Source organism: Micrasema longulum, unplaced genomic scaffold, assembly GCF_059751315.1.
Source record: "Micrasema longulum isolate JH-2025_06_02 unplaced genomic scaffold, ASM5975131v1 h1tg001048l, whole genome shotgun sequence".
NCBI classification, from domain to species: Eukaryota; Metazoa; Arthropoda; class Insecta; order Trichoptera; family Brachycentridae; genus Micrasema; species Micrasema longulum.
The window spans coordinates 1,877,163-1,902,198 of NW_028278236.1; the positions used below are offsets into that span (position 1 = coordinate 1,877,163).

Below are 25,036 nucleotides of genomic sequence, written 5' to 3' on the forward strand. Positions count from 1 at the left end.
GAATAGACTTCCATTTTACCCTTTAAAAAATGTTTTCCGTCTCTGTTTCAATAAATTTAAATCAAGATAACTCTCCTAAGAAGAAATCCAGCTTGTCTACAAACATTCGTGCATACTCAAAACATTGTTGATTCAACAAACTGGTTTAAGAGGCAGTAATTTTTTTTTTCAGGCATTGTCTAGTAGGCGAAATGATTCAGCCAGATGAATCTCACCCATATGATAAAGATTTAAGCTATATTACTTCAAAAAAGTCAACGAATGGAAAAATTATGGGAAACTTAGATGTTTAAACATAGGCAAAATGGTGAATATGACAGTGTATAAAGCGGCCATTTAAATAACAAAATATATTTTTTATTTGCCGATCGGTTTCAAAATATTACTAATACTTTGTCCAGGCATAACTATGAATATAATTTACTTCCCACAAAAAAAAAGAAGAATCTTAAATGCATTATTTTCTAACATCAGGAGTTCAGTGCATTGATATATACGAGTATGTAATATGTATACACTAGATCCAACACTGAGCACCCGTCTTGTGTTCCATTCAACCTATGTTCCGGAACCTCACTTGTAGTCATTAAAAGTGAAGCAGCGCAAAAAGGCGCGACACACAGCTTTGAATTCACAGTAAACTGGCATGGACAGTTAGTCTTTTTTACTCTATAACGCGTTTACACGGCAATGGTAACGCTTATTTTTCGGAACATAATTTCAAAATATCGGTTTATAAAGCATCAGCTCTATTTATTTATACGTCAGTGGTTCAGTGTTTATAATTGTTTTTGTTTGTTATTGTCTAGCTTACCATTACTTAGAAAAAATACGAGAGGAGGTAAGTACTTATTTATATGTTTAGAAAAAAAATAAAAATAACAAAGTAATGTCACATTGAAAGCACCCCCCCCACCCATTTACCAGGATCTGTTTTAAAAGTCTTATGGCCTCTTTTTAGATAAACAAATTGCAAAAACATTTTTTTCCTGTAACTACGGTAAACTGAACTTTTTTTACAAAATATTCGCGTATTTATAATTTTTCAATTTTCGTTCACTGCTTTCAATTACCGCCGTCAGAGCAACTTAAGTATATGCAGTCGATTTGTCGTCACCTTCAAAAATTTTTTCCCAATTCTGACGGCGATTGGGTATGTGAGTTCATTAGCTTGTTAGTAAGTCGGAAGAAACAAGTCCGATCGGGAGGACCAGAACCGTTTAAATGATGTCACAGAGACATAAATGTAAGTACTGATTTTATCTTAATATTAAAAATAATCAATTGTAATAAAAAAAATTAAAAAAACATATCTCCATGATTCCCTTTTCGCACAACTTGCATAACTTCATCGAAGTACGCTCGTGTCGAATGGTGTTAGTAGCTCAAAAAAATATGCCGAGGATCTGCCGAAATCCTAAATAAAAACTAAAAATATTCTTCGTTTTAGTAGTTTTATTTATTTTGATTTTTTTATGAAAAAAATTGATGTGGACCTACTTTAAAAAAAAAACATGAAATGAACGTTTTATAATATGAATAAAAAAAACCTTGTTTTTAACCACTTATTGTTTATTTTTTCTACCGACTTAGGGGTTTTTGTTTCCCATTCATACACAACCTAATTTATTAGCTCCATGTGTTATATTTAGTAAACATTGATGAAACAAAATAGGGTTGAGTTCATTAGTCAAATATACCTTGATAAAGAAGTTTGTTTAGCTTTGAAACCGGTCGGTAGAAAAAATATATGATAATGGTTAAAAACCAAATTGTTTTATTTTATTTTAGTAAAATGAATAACCACGAAGTTGGTGCTTCAAATATAAATGTTATTACATGTTTTATAATGTTCAATTTTATTTTGACTTAAAATTTAGTTTGTTATTTATGAGTGACGTAGAACTCGATTGGAAATGTAATTCTGAGCGTCTGATAAATCTGTCTCGTAAAGTTGTTAATTGCTTTTAATTGAAATAGATTAGCATTAATTTGTCAGCTATATTAAGTCACGGAAATGTTTCCGTTTATATAGGTATCAGTTAAGTTTTTCGTAAAAAAGTACAGTTATTTAATTAAACCAGTTTAGTTGATAATAAGAGATTTCATTGTGCGGTAGTACGAACAGTTTTAATGATATTAAACTGACATATTTGTTTAAAGTAAGTAAATACTTGTTCAAAAATTGTCAACATTTCTATATCTACCGGTTTCAAAGGGTATTACTTGTCTCTTTGTTAGGTTACCAATCACAAAAAAATAAAAAACCAACGTGAATATTGGAAGTTGCACGTTGGTTATCTTCTAATAGCATGTGTCCTTTCAGCATGTTTGTTTTATTTGAAATTTATTTATTTTTAATCCGTTACGGATAACAATCATTTAACAATATATTTTTAAATTCACATTTCATTCTTAATAATAGTATTTTAAACATCTTTTTAAAAATTGTCTTAGTCTTTTGTTTAGTTTTGTCTGGTAGTGTATTGGATAATTTCAGTCCCTGGATTATTAGCCTCGACTGTCCTTGTCTTGTTTTAAAATGTTGTTTATGACATTGTTTTAATATTCTCGTATTTTTTTATATTTTTTTTGCCCAATTACAGTGGTGAATTACATAACAGAACACCCAGGCTTGAGAATAATAAAATTTAATTTTTGTGTTCTCACCGGGAATCGAACCTGGAACCTTCTGTGTGTGAGTCAAGCGTCTTAACCGCTACACCGCGGAGGCCGTCCATGTTTATTGTGTCGTATTGTGTCCATGTTTACTACAATTTTTTTTAAGTTTAAGTTCTACGTCTACAATTACATCTGTGGTTAATTTATTTTATTTTATTTGGGAAATCAACAGTTCTACATACATATTTATAGTAAACAAACAGATATAGTGTATAAACTCAAAAATAGTAATAGATTTCCATATAGTATACAAAGTTAGTAAAGAAAATATATTACATATCAAATAAATACATGAATCGATTTTAAGGATTCTAGTTGTAAGAGTTCAGTTATATTTAATTGTTTAGTTTATTTAAAGAGTTTTTTAGTCGCTGTTTGATTTCAAGAAGGTCATAAACTAACTTCATATATATATTTTATTTTGCTGTTATTGTAAACTATTTATGTAATTTGAATTTCCTGTTCCCCACAGTAGTTCCATATTAAATATTTTAGTTTTAACATAGGTTTCATACATTAGAATTTATTCCGTTTTTAGAACAAAGATTTTGATTTTTAAGAAATACCCCTCGATAAAGTCACCGCATTACTAATTTAACTATTGATATGAATTGTCAATGTCAATATTTCAGTGCAACTTCTATGGTGGAGGTGTGTTGTGGGATTCGCATGTTAGTGATATTTGATGGGTACGTCTCGAAACCGTTAAACGTAGAAAAGTCGGTTAGTGGTTTTATACAAGATTTACCAACATTTATTGAAATATTTCACCATAAAGTTAATAGTACTTTAAATATTATTAACTTCATTAAGCTTTAATTTTATATTTATTTTATTGTTAATATTTTTATTTCAAAGAATTTTTTTTCTTTATGCAAACTAAATCAATGTAAGTTTTAAGAAAGGAACGTTTTTTAATTAAGTAACCTCAAAAGTCATATCACTATGACTTACGGAAATAAATACAGGTAATACATTCATTTGAAATATTTATGGTTATAAAATATAAACTAATTTTGCATTTTTTTACGCTTACGTGACTACGCTCTGAAAATGGACTTGAAATATTCGAGAAAACAAAATTTCCAAAAACATCTATCTTCTGAGTTTTGAGAGTAAGTCGTTGAGGTAAATATTAGCTTTTAGATGGTTTGATTTTACATATTTCTAAAATCGAAGTCCGAAAACAGATGCAGCAAACTCCTATAAGGAGCGGTGTGAGAGTGCGGAAGTGGACTTTAGTGGCTTGGACACGTCCGGCGGAAGCCTCTGAAGAACCTTAACCCGAGTTGCATCTCCTTCACTCCTGCGGGCTCCCGTCGTCGTGGAAGACCGTCAATGACGATCTTTCGGTTTTATTTTACTGAACTGAGGGACGTAGGATTGACGTGGGAGGAGGCGAAAGTGCTGGCGGGCCTCATCCTGCAGGCGTCTGATAATATCCACATTAGGAGCGGATGTGGGAAAAATGAAAAATAATTAAAGACGTTTTTTTAAAAAAAAAATAGAAAGAAAAGCAATTTGTATTCAACAAATCATTTATTCCTGTATTTTTTAATTTAGAGGATCCGCGGTCTGACTTTTCTTAATAAAAACGTATCCCCGTGTTTTTTCTCAAGATTATGGCACTAGAGTGATGTTTTTTTTACACTCTATAGATATCCATTAAAGGCTTGTCCCTTTTGTAAAATGTCTTTTATAGAAGCCAGGATCATCCAGAACATTTTGGGAGCCTTGTTTTATCTGTTGTCTTCGGACGCACCGTTTACAAAAATAAAAACTATTTTTGAAAATAGCCAAACCTGCCGACACAGAATTTTTTTTCTTTAAAAAATTGTTTCAGTTTTGTCGTGCAAAAAACGGGACAACGACCACTCGATTTTTTCGATTTTAGCTAAAAATAATCAGTCTGACGCGCGACGTGCAAATGTCCTTTTTACACAGTATTCGGGCAGGCGTCTGCGAGAGAATGACAATACAACTATACTTAAATACGTATTCGTCAACTCACTCTACCACCGCATATCCTCTTTACCACAATATACCTTTGTTTTATGTTGCATAATGTATCGTGTGTGTTTATCATCCCGTCAAATGCATTTTGATTCAATTACACGCTTCGCAGGAAAACCATGGAAATACATTAAAAAATAATTTGATCTCTCTATTAGGATGAAACAATGTAATTTCATAAAAGATAATGGAGGACTTGCACTATGGTTTATATAGTTGGAAGTAGCAAAATAAGGATGTGACGTTTCCCTACGTTTGTTCAGCATTATGTTATCTACAGTTTGGACAAAGTAAAGGCATAGAAAATAACAAAGAGAAAATATTAAATCTTTTAGTAAGTTGCTTGTTGTGCGCTGAGTACACCGCCCGCGTCCTATTAAAGAGTATCAAACAATATTGCATCATTTTTCTTTATTTTTATGTTCCTAATTTTCAAAGACTCTCAAAACATAGATAAGTCGAAACGTTGAAGACTTCATATACATAAATAAATTGAATTGTGTTAAATTATATCCGTAGTGGTTGAAATTAATACAAATTATCTGCAAGTTAGAATTTAATGTGCACTTTTACTGATTGGAAAAATTTGTGAGTGAATAGTGGTGTAATGGCCATCGGTTCGAATTCGTCACGGCAGTGACATCTGTTGAGAAAATATGAAGTCAACCGAAAAGGACAACGTATTTGATTAGTTAATCAAATACGTAGTTTTAATGGGCGTCTATAGATGGCTCGCCTGGTCTTCCGTCACTGCACACGGGAGGAAATACAAAAAAAAAGATTGTGTTGCAAATTTCGCCATATTGGGCACGCCACTGAGTTTGTAATCTCCTTTCTTCGAAATAATCGCGAAGGTGTAAAAATTCAAATTCAATTCAAAAGAAGAGTCAACAGTTAATCCATCTCCTTGGAAGTGACCAGGAAGACGAATTGGATGCAGACCAGGACTTCGGGATTGCCCAGGTCAGTTGTATTCAGTTTTCTTTGACGGATTACCTGTCGGTTGGGTTCGAACTGTTGGCCATTGTTATATAAATTAGCTTTGATTGTTATTTGCGAATCGAAGCTGCAAAAGAAGAAATATGTGTATGGCTTGTGATTGACATAACATTATACATAAAATGGTCCTTCGAGCCGGATATAAATAGTCCTAATCGAGTTACTGGATTATTCCAGTAAATTTATTTATTGTTCTATCAAATTTAATACAAAATTAGTTTATTAACTTCAACTCCAGAATAAATAAATTCTGCAAAAAAATCATATCAATTATCGCTTTCTAAATTTATTTCTTACCGTACCGTGTGACATTAAGTTATTTTTATACATATTTAATTAATGAAATTAAATACCTACCGCACGTCTGTGGAACACTTATTTAGCGTACGTTTTACAAATACGTTTTACATATATTAAACATGTCGGAAATAAATGCAAGAAAATTAAAAATTCTCATAGGGAAACGAGAGGTATTTTTTGAACGTATAAATGCAATTTATAAATTATCGTTAAATATTAGTTCGTTAAACGATTCCAGAACAAATGAGAATTTCCTAGCGGAGTCGGAAACAGTCGACGAATTGAATAAAAAGTACGAGGAGGTGATCGACCTTATTAATCAGATAAATTTGGAAATTAATCCCGAAAACTCGCTTGATTTTCAATCACTGGGAGTAGTTCAGGATATGCATTCGAGAATTATCAGGGCTAGAAATAAAATAAACAAAATGAATATAACTACTTCTAGAGAAAAATGTAATATAAATTTGCCGGTTTTAAAAATCCCATATTTTGATGGTAAACAAGAAAATTGGTCTATTTTCTACGAATCTTTTAAATCCAATGTTCATCTTAATACCAATTTATCGAATTCGCAAAGAGTGCAATATTTAATTTCAAATTTGACGCATAGCGCGTTGAATATAATTTCCGGCGTTATTCCCACGGGAGAAAACTACCAAATTCTTTGGGATAGTTTAGTTCAAAAATACCAGGATTCAAGGTCACTGGGAATTTTTTATTTGAAAACCATTCTCGACATAAAGCAAGTAAATAATACTGCCGCAAACTTAAATACCTTTTGTGAAAATTATACTTCTAGCGTCGCCGCTTTAAAATTATTAAAGATAAATGATTTGGCGGATTTTATATTTTTACATTGCGCGTTAAGAAAAATTGATGTTCAAACAGCGCAACAATTCGAAATGCAAATGCGGGATAAGGAATTGCCCACTTTCCAAGAATTCACAGATTTTTTAAAAGGCCAAGTAAAAATATTGGAAAGGACAACAAATGTTTCCGCTTCCTCTTCTTCTTCTTCCCGGGCTGCTATTAATGCGGAGCCGAATGGGCCCAGTAATAAGAAAACCTATAAGGCTTTCATATCTACTGTGGAAAAGAAATGCTTATTATGTAACAAAGACAATCATACTAATCTTTATGATTGTTTCACATTAAAAAATATGCCTGTTAAGGGTCGTTTTGATTTTATAAAATTAAAACATGGTTGTGTTCATTGCTTGAGTTACGCCCACACCAGTGCAGGGTGTAAATCTCAACATACGTGTAAAAAGTGTCAAAAGAAACACCATTCATTATTACACTTTGAATTTTCTTCTAATAATTGTATTACGAACAGTAGTAATGAGCAACATGCCTCAAATTCTAATAATGGGGAACATGCATCAAATGCGTTTATTGATTCTGAAAAGGAAGGTGGCAAAAATAACTCATTTTCTCGGAATACTCGTGTTGAATCTACTAGTACATCGCCTTTAACATTCATAACATCGCGATCAAATACACTGTCTTCTTCACCTGGCCACGCTATTTTACTATCTACCGCGCAAGTTTTTGCATATAAAAATAACAATAATAACAAAATAGTAGTGCGTTGTCTAATTGATAACGCGTCGCAAAACAATTTGATAACAGTCGATTGCTGTAAATCTTTAAATTTAAATATAATTCCACTAAATAACTCCTTCTTGAAAGGTGTGGGAGAGACATCACGACAAATACATGGGTATGTTTATTTTAACATTGAATCACGCATGGTTCCAAAAAATAAATATAAAATTCACGCATTAGTAGTCGACTGCATAACAGATAAGTTGCCTTCACATTTTATTGAAAAATGTGATTTGAATTATCTCGCTAATATTCCCCTCGCCGACCTAACATGGAACATACCTGGGAACGTGGACATTATTCTAGGTGCGACTATTTTTCCCTATATTTATTTTGGAGAAAAAATAGAATCTGGTTCAGATGCCCCGCCTGCCTTGTCTACAGCTTTCGGATATGTCTTACTTGGGAAAGTTCCTTACCATTCCGATTTTCAACCTAATTCTTTTTCCGCTTTAGCCCTTCAGGGGTTAGAAAAATGTTTACAAAAATTTTGGGAATGTGAAGAAATGCCCGTTAAACGGTTCTTAAGCCCCGATGAAACTAAATGCGAAACCGCATATACTGCTACAGTTTTACGCAGTGTAAATGGGAGGTATTCGATATCTTTGCCTTTTTGTAAAAATCCAGATGAATTAGGTCACTCTTACACGGTCGCTCTCCGTCGATTCTTCACTCTTGAACGAAAGTTCAAGTATGCCCCCACCCTTCGGGATGATTATCATGAAATTATTAAAGACTATTTAAGAAACGGCTATTTAGAAGAAATTCCGTCTACTTCAGATATAGAATGTGGGTATTTTATACCTCACCACGCTGTAATTCGTAAAGATAAAATTACTACTAAGGTACGAATTGTTTTAGACGCAAGTGCTAAAACACACTCTGGGTTGTCACTGAATGACATCCTATCTACCGGCCCTAATTTACAGGCCGATTTGTTTACATTATTATTAAATTTCCGCTTACTGCCTGTCGCTATTACAGCTGACATTAGACAAATGTATTTACAAATTGGTGTAATTGAAAATCACAGAAAATACCAAAAAATCATATATAGATTTGATCCTAACGAAAAGGTTAGATCTTTTCAATTTACCCGCGTTCCGTTTGGACTCAAGTCCAGTCCGTATCTTGCAATGCGCACCATACGACAATTAGCTTTAGACGAAAGAAATAACTTTCCTGCGGCTGCTAAATTGGCCGAATCAGAATTGTATATGGACGACTTGGTCACCTCTGTTATGAACAATTCCGAAGCAATTGAGCTAGCAAATCAATCAATTAACCTTTTTAAGTCTGGTGGATTCGATTTGGTCAAATGGGCCAGCAATTCATCAGAATTACTCTCAAGTTTACCTTCAGCTTATTGTACACCTGTCAATTTTACAGATGATGATAATTTAAAAATTCTTGGCTTGGAGTGGCATCCAACACAAGATATTTTTTGTTTTACTACATCCCCTTGTGCAGAAAAATGCACAAAACGAATTATATTATCTACCGTTGCCAGATTGTTTGATGTACTTGGCTTAGTTTCTCCAGTGATATTATACGCAAAAATACTTATAAAAGAACTTTGGAATGCTAATCTAGGATGGGACGATACTCCACCTGAACAAATAGTAAAAAAGTACTTTAATTTAAAAAATGAATTACCTTTATTGAAGGAATTACGATTGCCAAGACATTTGAATATTACACCTAATTGCACAGCTAACTTGGTCGCCTTTTGCGACGCAAGTATGAAAGCGTATGGATGTGCAGTATATTTACACGTAACTGATTTAACGGGAAATATTTCAATGCGATTGATTTGCTCTAAATCTAAGGTTTCCCCAGTCAAAGTGGTGTCATTAGCACGTTTAGAATTATGCGCCGCAGTTCTTTTATCGAAAATCGTTCGCAATGTTTATGAAACATATACTCCGCGTTACCTGATTTCCAAAATATATGCTTTTTCTGATTCCACGATAGCTTTATCATGGATTCATTCATCTCCGCATCGCTGGTCGGTATTTGTGGCTAACAGAGTGGCTATAATACAGTCTAATTTAGATTCGAAATGTTTTTATCACATTTCTGGTGTTGAAAATCCTAGTGATTGTCTATCTCGAGGCATTTTGCCATCTCAATTATTGATGCATACTCTTTGGTGGTATGGACCATCGTGGATGTGCGCACCCCCTCAGTCATGGATGATTAGGCCATTTGCTGCTTCTGCTTACGAGGAAACGCCAGAATTTAATTCTAAAACATTGATCACCACCGTAATTAAAGAATCTTTTATATTACTGTCTTTAGCAAATAGGGTTTCCGACTGGAATAAATTATTACGTATTATTGTATATATTCTGCGTTTTGCAAAGCTGTTACCATGTTCCGAAAAAATCAATTCTTCTGATTTAAATTTCGCTGAACATTTTCTGATATGTGAAGTGCAAAAAGAAGGTTTTAGGAAGGAAATTGATTTATTAAACAAGGGTCTTGTAATTTCTAACATTAAACATTTAAATCCCTTTATGGATGAGAAGGGAATCATTCGCATTGGAGGTCGATTGTCCAACTCCAATTTGCCGTTCGAAACTCAACATCCGGCTTTGCTACCAAAGAAAGGTCACATTATAAACCTTTTAATTGACCATTATCATCGCACCAATTGTCATACAGGCCCAAATTTATTGAACTCCTTAATAAAACAAAGATATTGGATTCTTTCTTCACGAAATATTATCAGAAAACGCACCAAATCGTGTATATTTTGTTTTCGCGTCAAGCCTACCTACGTATGGCCAAAAATGGCAGACTTACCAACGTACAGAGTCCAAGAAGCAAAGGCCTTTGTTCATACGGGTGTAGATTATGCTGGGCCAATCAACATTACTCTGACTCGTAAACGCGGTCAGCGTTCTCAAAAGGCTTACCTTTGCATCTTTGTTTGTTTGACAACAAAAGCGGTGCACATTGAGCTTGCTTCAGATTTATCTAGCGACACGTTTTTAGCGGCTCTAAAAAGATTTTTGTCTCGCAGAGGCCCAGTGTCTAACATGTATTCCGATAACGGAACCAATTTTATAGGTGCCAAGACACAATTAAATGAAATTTATAATTTAACCGCATCTTCAGACTTTCAAGCTACTATCAGCAATGAACTCAATAACCGTCGCATATTATGGAAATTCATTCCCCCTTATAGTCCTCATTTTGGAGGAATTTGGGAATCATGCGTTAAAAGTTTTAAGACACATTTATATCGAGTGGTAGGCGGTCAATTATTAACTTATGAAGAACTCCTAACAGTATTAACTCAGATTGAAGCATTGCTTAATTCACGACCTCTTTGTTTATTATCCGAGGATCCGTATCCTGAGGTGCTGACTCCTGCTCATTTCTTGATGTCGTCTCCTCTTCAATATCTTCCCGCGCCCGATGTGCTTAAAAATCGTCTTAGTCTCGTAAATCGTAAACATTTATTAGATAGTTTAGTACAATCTTATTGGAAAAAATGGAGAATAGAATATCTCCATACTTTGCAAATGAGACAAAAGTGGTGTACCCCCGAAAACCCAGTGCAAATAGGCACGGTAGTTTTAATAAGGGAAGATGATGTTCCACCACTTCGTTGGCCTCTTGGGAGGATTGAAAAGGTGTATCCGGGGACTGATGGAACTATTAGAGTTGCATTAGTCAAAACACAATCCGCAAGAATCAAACGGCCAGTTGTCAAACTGTGCCCTATTCCAACTCAGTAACATAAGATTTATTTAGGCATCTTAGTTATAATTTACCTTTATTATTTTTAATTAAGCTTGTTATTGAAAATACTGTCAAGTAAAGAGATACTTTAAAGAATAGCATACGCTTTTCTTTGAGTTTAGGCTAGTTCATTTGATTATTATTTTTTGTTTTCTCTCGATTGTTTCCGATTTTCTGGGACAATTCCGCTTGTTTCAATATGTCACATATTTAGTATCATTGCATTAATGATCAATATTATTATGAATACAGTTCTAAATGCTTCGGTTATATTGCAATTATATGCGGTTTGTTCATGCTCCGCCATAGTTTATGTAAATACCGTTAAATAAAACAATCATTAAGTTATTCAATTTTCTTGTTGAAAGTTTCGTCTGCAAACTTTCAAGGCGGGCAGTATGTAATGGCCATCGGTTCGAATTCGTCACGGCAGTGACATCTGTTGAGAAAATATGAAGTCAACCGAAAAGGACAACGTATTTGATTAGTTAATCAAATACGTAGTTTTAATGGGCGTCTATAGATGGCTCGCCTGGTCTTCCGTCACTGCACACGGGAGGAAATACAAAAAAAAAGATTGTGTTGCAAATTTCGCCATATTGGGCACGCCACTGAGTTTGTAATCTCCTTTCTTCGAAATAATCGCGAAGGTGTAAAAATTCAAATTCAATTCAAAAGAAGAGTCAACAGTTAATCCATCTCCTTGGAAGTGACCAGGAAGACGAATTGGATGCAGACCAGGACTTCGGGATTGCCCAGGTCAGTTGTATTCAGTTTTCTTTGACGGATTACCTGTCGGTTGGGTTCGAACTGTTGGCCATTGTTATATAAATTAGCTTTGATTGTTATTTGCGAATCGAAGCTGCAAAAGAAGAAATATGTGTATGGCTTGTGATTGACATAACATTATACAAGTGGTATTATTCGCAATACGTGGAATTAACTTGGGACATAATACTCAGTGGTTAAAATATAGTGATTTGACCGACAGTAGTATTGTTGTAACTTAGAACTGTCAATTGGTAGACGTAGTTTTAACGCTCATTGGTCCAATCTAACCAGAGACAAAATGTTTACCATAACCAATAGTGGACTCAAAACCATAGACCTTATACACAATTGTGCATAATTATTATATCTAGAAAAATAAGGACACTTTTTAAGTACTGTTTTTTCTTTTAATACGAAATAAAATTTGAATAAGAATTAACGTAATGAACTGTAGCGAGTGTGTTCAATCAGTAAGTTCCGTTAAAGCTCTAAAATGTGCACGATGTTATATTATTATCCATTCTAAATGCGATCAAACGACAAAAGAATCGTTTTAAAAAATGTCTAAAATATATAGAGCCAACTGGAAATGTGATAACTGTAAGATATATCGACGATTTAGTACTTGTACCTGTAAATATTCAATAGTTTTTACCGAATCATTTAACAAGAAGGGCATAACATTCTCGAAAAAAAAAATGGACATTGATTGAAAACTAGAAAAAAATATTTACTATCTCCTTCTTGTCGTCAAAATATGTTGACTTACTACTTAAAATCTCAAATATGGAAGGCGAAAATAATTTCCTGAAAACCGTTAATAATGAACTTGACAGTAAAAGAGCTATGTTTCCGTGTCTTACAGATAGAACAACAGTTAAAAGGACATAATATCGAAACGTGTATTCCGGAAAATAGTAATGAAAACTTCATTCATTTGGTTGCTCAGCTGGGAAAGACTGTCAGAATTATTAAAAATTCTTTGACATACCTTCATGATTTAGGGTGTCTAAATTAAACAAAAGTAGCGAGAGACCTCGTTCGGTCATCGTAAAGCTATCTAGCACTAAATGTAGGAACTTGGTTGCATTATGAAGTTCAACCAAGAAAACCCTGGAGACAAAATAAATACTTCGCACGTTGGAGTTGGAGGAACAAAGTTTCCTATATTTATAAGTGAACATCTGTCTTCTTTAAACGAAACCCTCTATGCAGCAACGAGGATTATGATGAAAGAGAAAAAAACAATGTGTAGACACGAAACCGTTATATTTTTGTTCGATAGAATAATACATCTCCAGCTATTTCGATGAAGAGTTTAAATTTTAAAGATACTTTTAGTTAATTTACTAGTATTATCTTTTTTTAACTTCTATTCAACATAATATTCTTTTCTCAAAAAACTTCGTTATAATATAAATAACCAGTTGTTACACACTAGAAAAAAGCCATATTTTAAAAATAATAATTATGAGTACATTGTTTTAAATCGCTGTCTCTACATTGTTTAAGATGCACTATTCAATGCAGAATCAAATGTCAAAATATAATACAATCTCCTAGTTTATTATGACATATAACAGTTTTATGACATCTCCAGAAGCTAAAAGCCGTGACGTCATATTTTGCTGTAGTAAATTGACCGTAAGTATCGTAGCAGAAGTGTATCTTCGATATAACAACATCACGATTCCATGCGACCGGAGATATTAGGTACGAGAATGCAAACCATTATTATATTACGGTAAGGGAAGTTTCCCCATCGGGAAATTGAAAAGCTGAGTTTCTTGTACTTGGAGAGAAAATCTTTTTAGAATTTACTCGGTCGTATCTTTATCCGTATCTAATATACCCTTTAACTTATAGAGTTAAAATTATGCTTTATTAAAGCGTCTTTATTATTTATTATATTAATAATATTAATGTGTCCAAACGTTCGTAGCGAGAGACTAGATTTCACCCTGTACCAACAAACTACAATGCCTAAATACTTATATCTAAATTGTACAACCTTCTTTTAGTGATTATTTAAAGGCACAAAGGTTTGTAATGTTGTTTGTGAAAATGTAATTAATCAATGTCACACATTTGAGATTTTACGGGCTCATTAACAATTAGCTCATTTTACAGGGGGGCAAAAAGATGAATAAATACCTTATTTGTGGGGGGCATTGGGTTCATTTATTTAATAAAATAATATTTCAACTAATTTAATATGTTATTTAACATACAATCACGGCAAAAAATCTACTGTGTATGTTCAGAACTCCTTTTTTGAACTGACAGAAATGATTTTGTTGCTGCATTCGCCACATTTTGATTGTTTTTTTTTCTAGCCGTGACCTCATATTTATTTCCAACGCATATTGGTTGGTGGTCACCTAACTATTACAGTTCGTGAATTTCAAATATTGTGTATTTAAAATATATGGAACTGTTTTAACATATTTAAAAAATAAATAAACAGATTTGTTTTTTTACCAAACATTTAAATCTTATTTAATTTTATTTAATTTTATTTTTATTTAATAAGGTAATTCAACATAGATATATCTTAGTAGGTATTGTTATTGTTCGAGTATGGACAATACGTTTTTGGCTGAAATAAATAGACAGATAGTTTAATTTCGAATTCTTGATGATTTATTGTAACTTGTAATTTTACAAAGTTTTGCTGATGGGTGTTTCCGTGAAAACGCGACATGAATTAGATTTTTTTTTTCATTAGAATATCATGCACACCTAAAGTGCTTTATTTATTTAGTTTTTTATTGCTTAGTTCTTGGCATGAACACTTGACAAACTTACTACTATGCTCTATTTTTTATAAATTTATTGATATCATTCTAACTTTGCTAGAATTCCACTCGTCTATGCGCTTTGTAGCTGCACGATGATTGGTTATCTAGCTTTCATATACCAACTTAAAAATACCTAAATTTTATAAATGGGGTCTAGAATTCCAATCGTCTATGCGCTTAGTAGCTGCAAGACGTGTTGTAATCTTACTCCTTTTTATTATTCATATATTTTTTAATTTTTTTTTTAGTATCATTAATACACGAAATTTATTTGTCAATTTTTAAAATGTGTAAGTGGGGGCTAAATTTCTAACTGTCTATGCGCTCTGTAGCTGCAAGACGTCCTGTAATCTAGCTCCTATCTGTTATAATTTTTTATTGATCTTAATGAAAACGAGGAACTAGAATCCCAACCGTCCATGCGCTCTGTAGCTGCAAGACGTACTGGGATATTCATTAATTGTACAGCGCCCTTGAGGTGATTTTCACAAAAATGGCGCTATATAAATTATCTAACTATATATATAAAGGTAACAGATTTTTTTTCACAGGAAGACCCTTATTTAGACGCTTGAAGCACGCACATAAAGTTTTGGGTTCAATTTCCAGAGACAACAAAAAAAAAGATTTTTCTCAAGTTCTGTGTTATATTAACATATTACAAGAGAGATGAAGAACATATAAGAGAAGGTAATATAGAAGTCCAGGCATCTACATGGCTTATGACCTGTCAATGGCTGGTTTAAGTGGCCACTTTACACACTGTGTAACATTCACCATCCTGCCTATATTTGAACATCTATATTCTTTCAATTCTTTCATCTGTTGATGTTTCTGAAGTTAAAGAGCTGAAACGTTTATTTATGCAGGTGAGATTCATCTAATTGACTTTTTTCACGTAAATACTAGGCAACGCCTAAAAATGATATATATATAAATATATATATTTTTTAATTTTTTCAACTTAAACCAGCCATTGACAGGTTATAAGCCCTGTAGATGCCTCGACTTCTATATTACCTTATCTTAAATGTTTTTCATCTATGTTGTAATATGTTAATGTTAACGGCTCCCCAGGGAGTTGAATACAGTCCTTGTCTACAAAAAATTGGACAAACTCAAAATATTGTTCTGTGTTATAATTCACCACTGTAATTGAGCCTCTTGGCCTGTTGTAGTGCAAAACAAAATTGATGAATTATCAGGAATACTAAATAAAACAGTATTTAGTGTATGGTTCCTTGTCTAATGATTGCTAAAATTATATTCCATTATTAAGTAAATACTCAGATGAGAAACTTTAAACTGATAAGAGAATAGCAGAAAGAGAGCGCGAAACGGCATTTCGCATATTTATAATGACAACTGATTTGTTTAGAATGTAGGCCTGGATTCAGAGTGCTAATCACAAAAATGATCGAAATATTATTATTAAAAGTTCTTTTCATAAAAATTTTAAGTTATTTTATGGCAGTAATTATTTATAAAATACAATTTTTAATATCACTAACCATCAAAGTACTGTTATTATTCGTAACTGGTCGTTTAATAAACGCTTAGTAATTTTACTGATGAAAAACATGAAATGGGTGGTAATTAAGTATCCTCGCTTGTGATTTATATGAAATTCAGTTAAGTACAGAGTCACACAAGTATGAAAGTTGTAAAATGGATTAATTTCCACGGAATTTGTTCATTACGCACAGTAAATTTCAGCCTGGAATCGACTCAAATCATTTTTGTGTTTATCATTTTGACTTGAATATCAACTGAACTATTTCAATATCATTCAAGTTTTCGGATACTAAAATATTGTATCTGTAAACTATAAAATCTTTTAGAATATAACAGTACAGTTGTGGTAAAAGTATTAATATTTGTGAGTGGAAAACGTGTGCTTCATTTGATTGAGGATTAGAGGGAAGTGAATATGAACATCACTGACTGGGATTAAGTGGTTGGACATGATTGATTTGCCGAAATTATTACAAAACATGAAGTTTTGATTTTTTTGTTACTACAACTATATATGATGAAACCAGGACATTAATTGATCATTTTTTGAATAGTACTGGAAGACATGTTCGTTGGAATTGCATGATTAGCTGGAACTGGATCATCGGATAATAAAAGCATGTGTTACTAACTTTGCAAAACAAGAACTGAAATTTCAAATTGTTGAGAGAAAAGTTATAAACAACAACTGTTTCAGAAACACAGGAAATGAAAAACTAAAATGGTAAAAACAATTTAAAAAAAAAAAAAATGATTATTTCGGAATCTAAGGCCATAGCTTCAAAAATGATAAAATATCGTTTGAGGGTGGATAATAACTGGTTAACTACAGATATAATGGAAATCATCAAATATAGAAACAAGTTGCATACCATGCAAAAAATTAAAAATGCTTCAGAAACTATAAACAACAATATAAAGAATACAAAAACAAATTGTCAAATGAATTAAGAAAGGCAAAGAAGAAGGTTGAGTAGAGTTTTATTTAAACTATTGTGTTATTTTATATAATATCCCCTCACACCAGCACTTTCGCTGATTGGGAATATTTTGTACAAATAAAATGTGTAATATAATGCAATATGTATGTTTAAAAACCTTGTTTTTGTCATAAATAAATAAAAAATAAATATATGCATTAGGAAGATCCAAGTTGAACGAACGACAGATAAAAAGTTTTTTTAATGCCTAGATTTCCACAGCTCATTCTCAAAACGTTCTTTACCTCTTCTATCTGTGTTGCAATAATCTTTCAATATTATTAATCTCTTCAGAGCACGAGTTCCCAACCAGTGGGCGTAGAACGACCCCCAAAGGGTGCAAAGGCTCTAGAACTGTATATTTATTAAAATTTATGTTCTTATTTTTAAAAAATATGTCTTAATGCCAACAGTCTCGTATATAACATCACATGAAATGGTACTGAGCAAACACAATGGGTGATATGCTACGATGTGTTCAACGACGATAGACTGCGACCCACACGGCTCATGCAACATCTTGAAACAAATATTTTGTGATGTAAAGCCAAGAACTAAAACATTCAGACCAATACAGCAGTATCTTTCGTGCCATCAACAAGTTGGTTTGTTAAAGCATCTTATGAACTTTCGCTGCTTATAATTAAAAACCTAAAACCTCATACTTCTGGCGAGACTAACGTGAAGCCTTTTTATCATAAACATATCTATGTGAACGTGGTTTTTCAACTCTGTTGGGAATAAAAACAACACAAAAAAATAGATTACAAATTGAAAATCATCTCTCCTGTGCACCGACTACTATGAAGCCAGGAATTCACCAATTGGTTAATAGTTTGCAGCCCCAGACCTGATAAACTTTTTAAAGTTGTCTGTTACTCAAAACATGATTTATTTTTAATATAAATATATAATTATTATTAATACTATTATTATTGATTTTGTAATTTAACGTAGTTATGCAGAAAGCAGCCAGTCTACAATTTCAGAAAAATTATAAATTGATGTTATCGGGTGCGGTAAGCTCGATTCTATGTTCTGCTAATAACAGCCAGACCGCTTTCAGATAAATAAAAAAAACTATATTAATCACCTCCGGAAAAGAGTGTTGATCACAATAACGGCATTTCTCAATTTAAGATTTTATAATTCACTCTTTTCACAAAATGGCTATTATCTCAGTTTCACTTTTCAATAACTGACTGATTTCTGTATAACTACGTTCAATTGATCATTTGGAATAAACCAGTTTAATATCACATTTAATTATTCTACCTTATAACATATAATTAATTGCCGCTCAATAAGGGTTTTTACCAAAACAGCTGAAATGCACTCAACCTAATCAAGATAAAGGTTTTATTTAACTAATAAAAAAGTAATTTGTAATGTCTTTTGTCTATTTATTTTTAATTTATGAAACCTGATACATGTTTATATTTCGGGTAAGTTTTAATATTTTGAGATATTTTTTTTTGTAAATTTCCAATTTTCTGTGTAGTCTGATTTGATTGACTCATTTGATTTTGTCCGTTAGCGTTGTCCATAAGTCGGAATCGGCCTTTTTTTGTTTTTACGAAACATTAGTGTTGTGATGTTTTCGTACTATGATTGTGTGTATGAGTTACTTGAGTAATCATGATTTAATTATCCTTGATGTGTCATGATGCTAATTTAAAAATAAATTTCTGGTTTACTTAGGGCTGCAGTCTGGTAAAAAGTACTTAAGTAAATCATACGAATTTGCCTTTTTAGAATATCCCTTTTAAAAAAAAAATGCTGTTAAAAAAATAAATGAAAGAAGCATTAGATAATTTCAATTATTTTCCATTGTATTTCGAAAAAAAAATATTGTGAAATGTTTTGTATACCTAAAATATAAATACTTTTAAAAATTCAGAATGAACTTGGGTACATTGTACTCATATTCCGATAAAGCATTTGAGTTAAATGAGTCCTAATGATTTAAAGATAATTAATAGAACGGGAAGGTTTTAAAATATAAAATATGAGTTTTAGTAATAACACTTTTGTGTAAAATAAGTTAATTTTTTTAATGAGAAAGAATATTTTGGTTGAATACTTTATTTATTTTTTCGATAAATAAACTTTATAAAAGGTTCATGGTTTTTTGAAATTCTAGACATATCTACTTTTACATATCTTGTAAATGTTATCACTGTAACTCTCCAAAAAAGAGACTAACTCTTGTGCTTGGAGAGTGACTTACACTGTTGTAGTTATTTATTGTTTATTATAAGAGTTTATATAATTTTGAATACAAGTATATGAGAAAAAAATAAAAACATAGGACATATGAAGAAAAAACATAAAACAATAATACATTCATACTAATTAAAATTTAATGTGGTTTTAACTCGTGTTCAAAAATTTCTTTAGATTAACTTTAAATTTATTTATTGAAATATTATTTTTAATAGTTTTTAGTTCATTGCGAAGAGTATTATAATTTTTTACACCTTTGAAGACAAAGCTATTTTGACCGTGACTTTCGTGGAATTTAGGAATTTTAATATAATGTGGGTATCTGAGTGACTTATTCATCTCAAATTCTTTTATTATTTCTTTTTTATATATTTGTATAAAATAATTTATTTCATAAAGAGTGTCTACTGTATAAACCTTAAATATTTCAAATATACTTTCCGTATTGAATGTTGATGGTTTTTTTAGAATTACTTTAATAATTAATCTTTGTACTATTTCAAAAGGATTTAATATATTGGCGTATGAACAACCAATATATTAAAAATTGAAACAAAGGTTGTACAATTGAGTAATAAGCTATTTTTAATTATTTATTTTTAAAATATTCCTTAATCTAATTAATATGTTTATACATTTTCTAATTCGTTAAATTTGTTCACTAATATGGTCTTTCCATTTTAAGTTTTGGTCTATGTATACACCAAGATATTTAATTTTATCTGTTGTATCAAGTACTGAACACGTAAGATCTAAATATACTTTGAATATCTAATTTCTCATTTATAGGGTATGTTTTTAGCCGCCGTCGACTAGCTGATATAAATATTATAACTGTTATCAAAATATACTGTTTAAATTAAATGTTTATAAAAAAAAAACATTGTGGTCAATATGGAAAAGCAAAATAAATTTAAATGAAAATGTAGTAAGTTCTACCAAAAATTGACGTATGAAAACTCAATATCGTTTAAATATTTGCTCACCGTATCCTGTCGACGACTTCCCCGGAGACTAAGCCTGGTCTTCCAGTCCCTGCGGCGGGTGGCACTGTCCGAACTGAAGGAGCGGATGATATTGCCCGGCTCCGACATCTTCCACCTCCGTTTCACACCTGATTGTTCCAAGTTCCAGCGATGGTCGCTTTATCACTCTCACTGCGTAATGAAAGTCCCCCTTCGCCTACTCAGGGCCCGACCATCGCACACTCACTTAATTTTACGAATGTTCAAAGTTAATCGCTGATTGGAAAAAAAAATACTGGAGTTAAAATTAAAATTGTCCGCCACGTGGTTTAATAACAGTCAGCGCATTATCTTATCGTTCAGTCTCAGATTCGATTCCCGGTATATTTGGTATGAAATATTTATTCAAAAATCGAATTTAAACAAATTTAACACAGTAAAAAATATTATGGTAGGTGAAAAAGTTTTTGACTTTTAAACGTTGAACCCGATACAATCAACATTTTTACCCCAAATACGCTTAACGTCAAAAATCATAGCTACCCCAGAAACTGGAAAACTGCCGATAGTACATGATTGCCACAACAACGCTAAATTTTTTTTTTTTTTTCTTAATTATTGCTCTGGGTGTTTTGGTTTATTTTTCATAACTTCCTCCCATATTTTCTCTTTCCCATCTGCTGACGAACCTCTAAAATAGAAGTTTATCGGGTAAATGAGGTAGAAATATATTTTCAAGTCTGTTAAAAGTTTATTGTTCGATTTGATGTTCTTATTTTTACAACGTTAAAGAAATATTTTTTTATATCCAATTTCCTCTACCTCTGAACTTCCTCATAACAAAATTTAACAAAATAGATTGCTGAAAGTATATTTGCCATTCAATTGTTTTTTGTTGTTGTTAATATTACATATTATGCGTAAATAGATTACAATCTGGCATTAAAAGTATTAGACGGTTTATCTTTTCTCTATGTACAAAAACACACACTATCACATAACATTGAAACATATTCATAAATTCAATGTTTTTAATTTAAAAAAATATAAATAAAGGAAACTTTTGGTTTTCATTACTCAAAGACTTTTTATGTACATAGTAATTTGCATTTTTTAAAGGCGCTCACACCTTACGCTACTCAATGTCCAGCATCGAGGACTTAAGTCTCCTTTTCGACGACAGTTTGCACTTGTAAATAAATGTATATTTCCCTTAGTTCTAATGAATTACTTTTCAAAAGTATAGTAATAATCTAGAACAAGCGTATTTCACTAATAGTATTTTTTTTATTTCAAGCATTTACCTGATTAAATAATTGACCTTAATTCTTACAAACAAGTATTTTGTAAAGGCTTTTAATTGTATTTTATGTAACTAGATTTGTATTTTGTACATCTGTCAGGGTCAATAACGGTTCTAAAAACGAAATGGAATAAATAATATGGCTAAGTTTTTTTAACGAACGTATTTGAATGAAGGTACTTTTTAAAGTGGTTTGATAAATGAGTTACTTTTTAACTTATAGACTGACCGAGGAAGTACAATGTCTTTTTTTTATTTCTTAAAGGACTATTTAACTAAGTAAAAAATATTTAAAAAAATAAAAAAATATTATCTTATTATCAGCGTTTTGTATTTCTGAAATAACTCCACGTGTGACGTCAGAGGTTGTTCTATGTTAGTACTTCTGATTTGTTCATTTACGGTAAGCCAAATGGATATCCTTTACAGCTCTAATATCATTGGTTGTGACGTCAATCAAAGTAATGCGTTTTTAGGATTTTTTTCGTACATTTTCAAGAATTTTTTCAAGAGAATTTTATGCTCTAATTTTATCGCGCGCAAGAAAACATTTTTGTATCCAATTTCCCGTAGGGTTAAGGTTCTTCATTATATATAATAAAATGGTGACAAATTTTTGAAGTTTGTACCGAAAATAATAAAAATTCACTAATGGTAATTTGTAAGCTTTCAAAATAAATGTTTTAACTTAAGGTTATTTATTGACATATTACAACAGACATGAAAAACATTTACAAAAAGGAATATAAAAGTTTAGGCATCCACATGGTTTATGACCTGTCATTGGCTGGTTTGATTGGCCACTCTACACACTGTGTAATATTCATCATCCTGCTATTTTTGAACTTCTACATTCCTTAGTCTATTCTATCTGTTGACGTTAAGGTTATTTGCCACGTAATTCTTGAAACCAGGTTAAAAAAATACAACTTGGAAAAACATCACCCCTCACATAAAAATCCACGCAATCTTATGATTTTCAAGGAAATAAAATTAGTAGGTAATTTAAATTTATGCGGCAGGATTTCTTTAGTGTTTTGCTTAATATCATTAAAATTCAGGCATAAATTTCTGTTGAATTTTCTGTAATAATATTTCATACGATTAAACGCGAATAATTTGTATCTCGTCGGAAAATTGTGGTTATTTCCCTTTGCCTCAGGCGACGCCATAATACGAGATATTTCTAATAGACGTTTTCAGTGACATCCAGTGATGACATTGTAGAAACATTCTTATAAACCGATTTTGCAATATACGCATACCAGACCAGCAATTTGTAATCAAATACCCATTACTTATTTTTTAGTCTCCAAGATCGAACTTTCAATTCCAATTTATTATATTTTTTTGCTGTGCAAGCAAGGCAACGGAACCTAACAAAGGGACGGAAATTCCAATGGCAAAGCAATATTAACCGCATTAAAAATGATGGCTTATTAAAAAGGGTTATTTCCTTAAACTGTTTCAATTTTATAGCTATTTCAAACAAACACCCAAACAAACCATCACGACGTTTCCTCGTAAGGGTAGGCAGAGAGGATAGATCGCCACATCACTGTTCATTTGCACACAGATCTCGCTTCCTCTACATTCATACATCTTATCATGCACGCGCGCCGATTTTTCCGACTTTTGATATGTCCACTATCAATCCTCCTCTATTTCTGCTTCCATCGACATTCGCACTGTAAATATTCTTAGTCGTTCTTCCGCTGTCCATTGTATACATGTCCAAACCAGTCCAGGGCCTCGATTATGATGGGAATAGTTGAATATAAATTCCCTCTAGCGATTATAAAGATATACTACCGACCCCCCACCTTCAAGTTTTGGATAGGTACATCTATATGAATCAAGGGGAAGCGTACGTCACGGTACACATATTTACGCTCTTAAATGATATGGTTTCAGTATGACGTCATAGTTAAAGATAAAAGTCTCCCGACCGACTACAAAGGTATAGTACCGATACCCGCCACCATCTATTTTTGATGTAAGTACATCATTTTATACCGACGGGTCTAGAACCCCTCGATGCGTTTATCTACGCATTAAAAATGACAAAAAATTTGTTCCGCCGAGCAATTTTTCATGAATTATGATTTATTAAAATTTATAATCGTTTTGAGGTTGGCACTATTTTTCTTAAAAGCCTATTAAAAATATGAGAGATATAAGTACGTTTTGAAGTAGAATTAAAATCCAACATAACTTTCACCTTAATAAAATGAACGCCTAGATGTGAAAATAATGTCCCTAAGTTCTCTCATATTAACAAATAAGAGTATCTAGGCGTTAGACACAGATTATATTGCAACCAAAAAAATATTTAGTTTTTTTTTTTTCCATCTGTTTTACTATCTTTCCGAGTGTTTGTATCGAGACGTTATAGGAGCCGGCTTTGTTGTCAATCGGTAGATACATTCAGACTATCGTTAAGCGTACCGTCTAGGTGATTTCCAAAAGTCATGTAAAGTTCATGTTCAAGCGAGCATTTTTTGCTTGAATTGGGATTTATTGGAGATTTTAATGGCTTTGAAGTGAGCACTTTTTATAACAGAAGCCTATTTTAAATATACATGAGAACTATTTTAAATATTAATGGCATAAGGAATGCGAACTAATTGTTTGCGGTCATTTCATTGGCTTGTTTCGATCATATGATGTTGATATGACAAGTAAGTACAACATACCAAGGTAAGATACAGATAGTACAGAATTATACCGTCTCGATATAAACAGATGAAGATAGTGTTCATAATCGAGGCACTGAGCTCCTTTCTTGATGTTGTCGATTGTGCTTATCTCAGTCTTACATAATGTACGGATCTGTACTGTATTTCTACCACACATTTGCCTAAGACATCGCATTTTGCTAGCTTTCGGCTTACTTTTATCCCTGTTTTTCCAAGTCCACACTTCACTCCCATACATCGGGGACGGGACCAGGACTCCATTGCGAAATGCAAATTTTGCCTCTTGTCTCATCAATAAATTTACTATTCCATTTAAAATGTGTAATCTGCCTCGTGATCAAATGGTCGACGCGTTCGCCTACCACCCACAATTTTTTGGGTTCGATTTGTGGTTAGTTTAAATGGAACATTTCCCATG

At 32.2% G+C, this 25,036-nt stretch overlaps 1 protein-coding gene across 1 annotated transcript in view; it reads right to left on the bottom strand.

Annotated features, from left to right (window-relative positions):
- LOC148277354 (adenylate cyclase type 6-like) overlaps positions 1 to 20,894 on the bottom strand; it is a 428,970-nt gene extending 408,076 nt beyond the window's left edge. The window contains exon 1 of the mRNA XM_088233010.1: positions 20,638 to 20,894. Coding sequence (XP_088089136.1) covers positions 20,638 to 20,745 — 108 coding nt within the window. The 5' untranslated portion in view covers positions 20,746 to 20,894. The remainder of the gene's footprint in view (positions 1 to 20,637) is intronic.
- Positions 20,895 to 25,036: the final 4,142 nt, after the last annotated feature.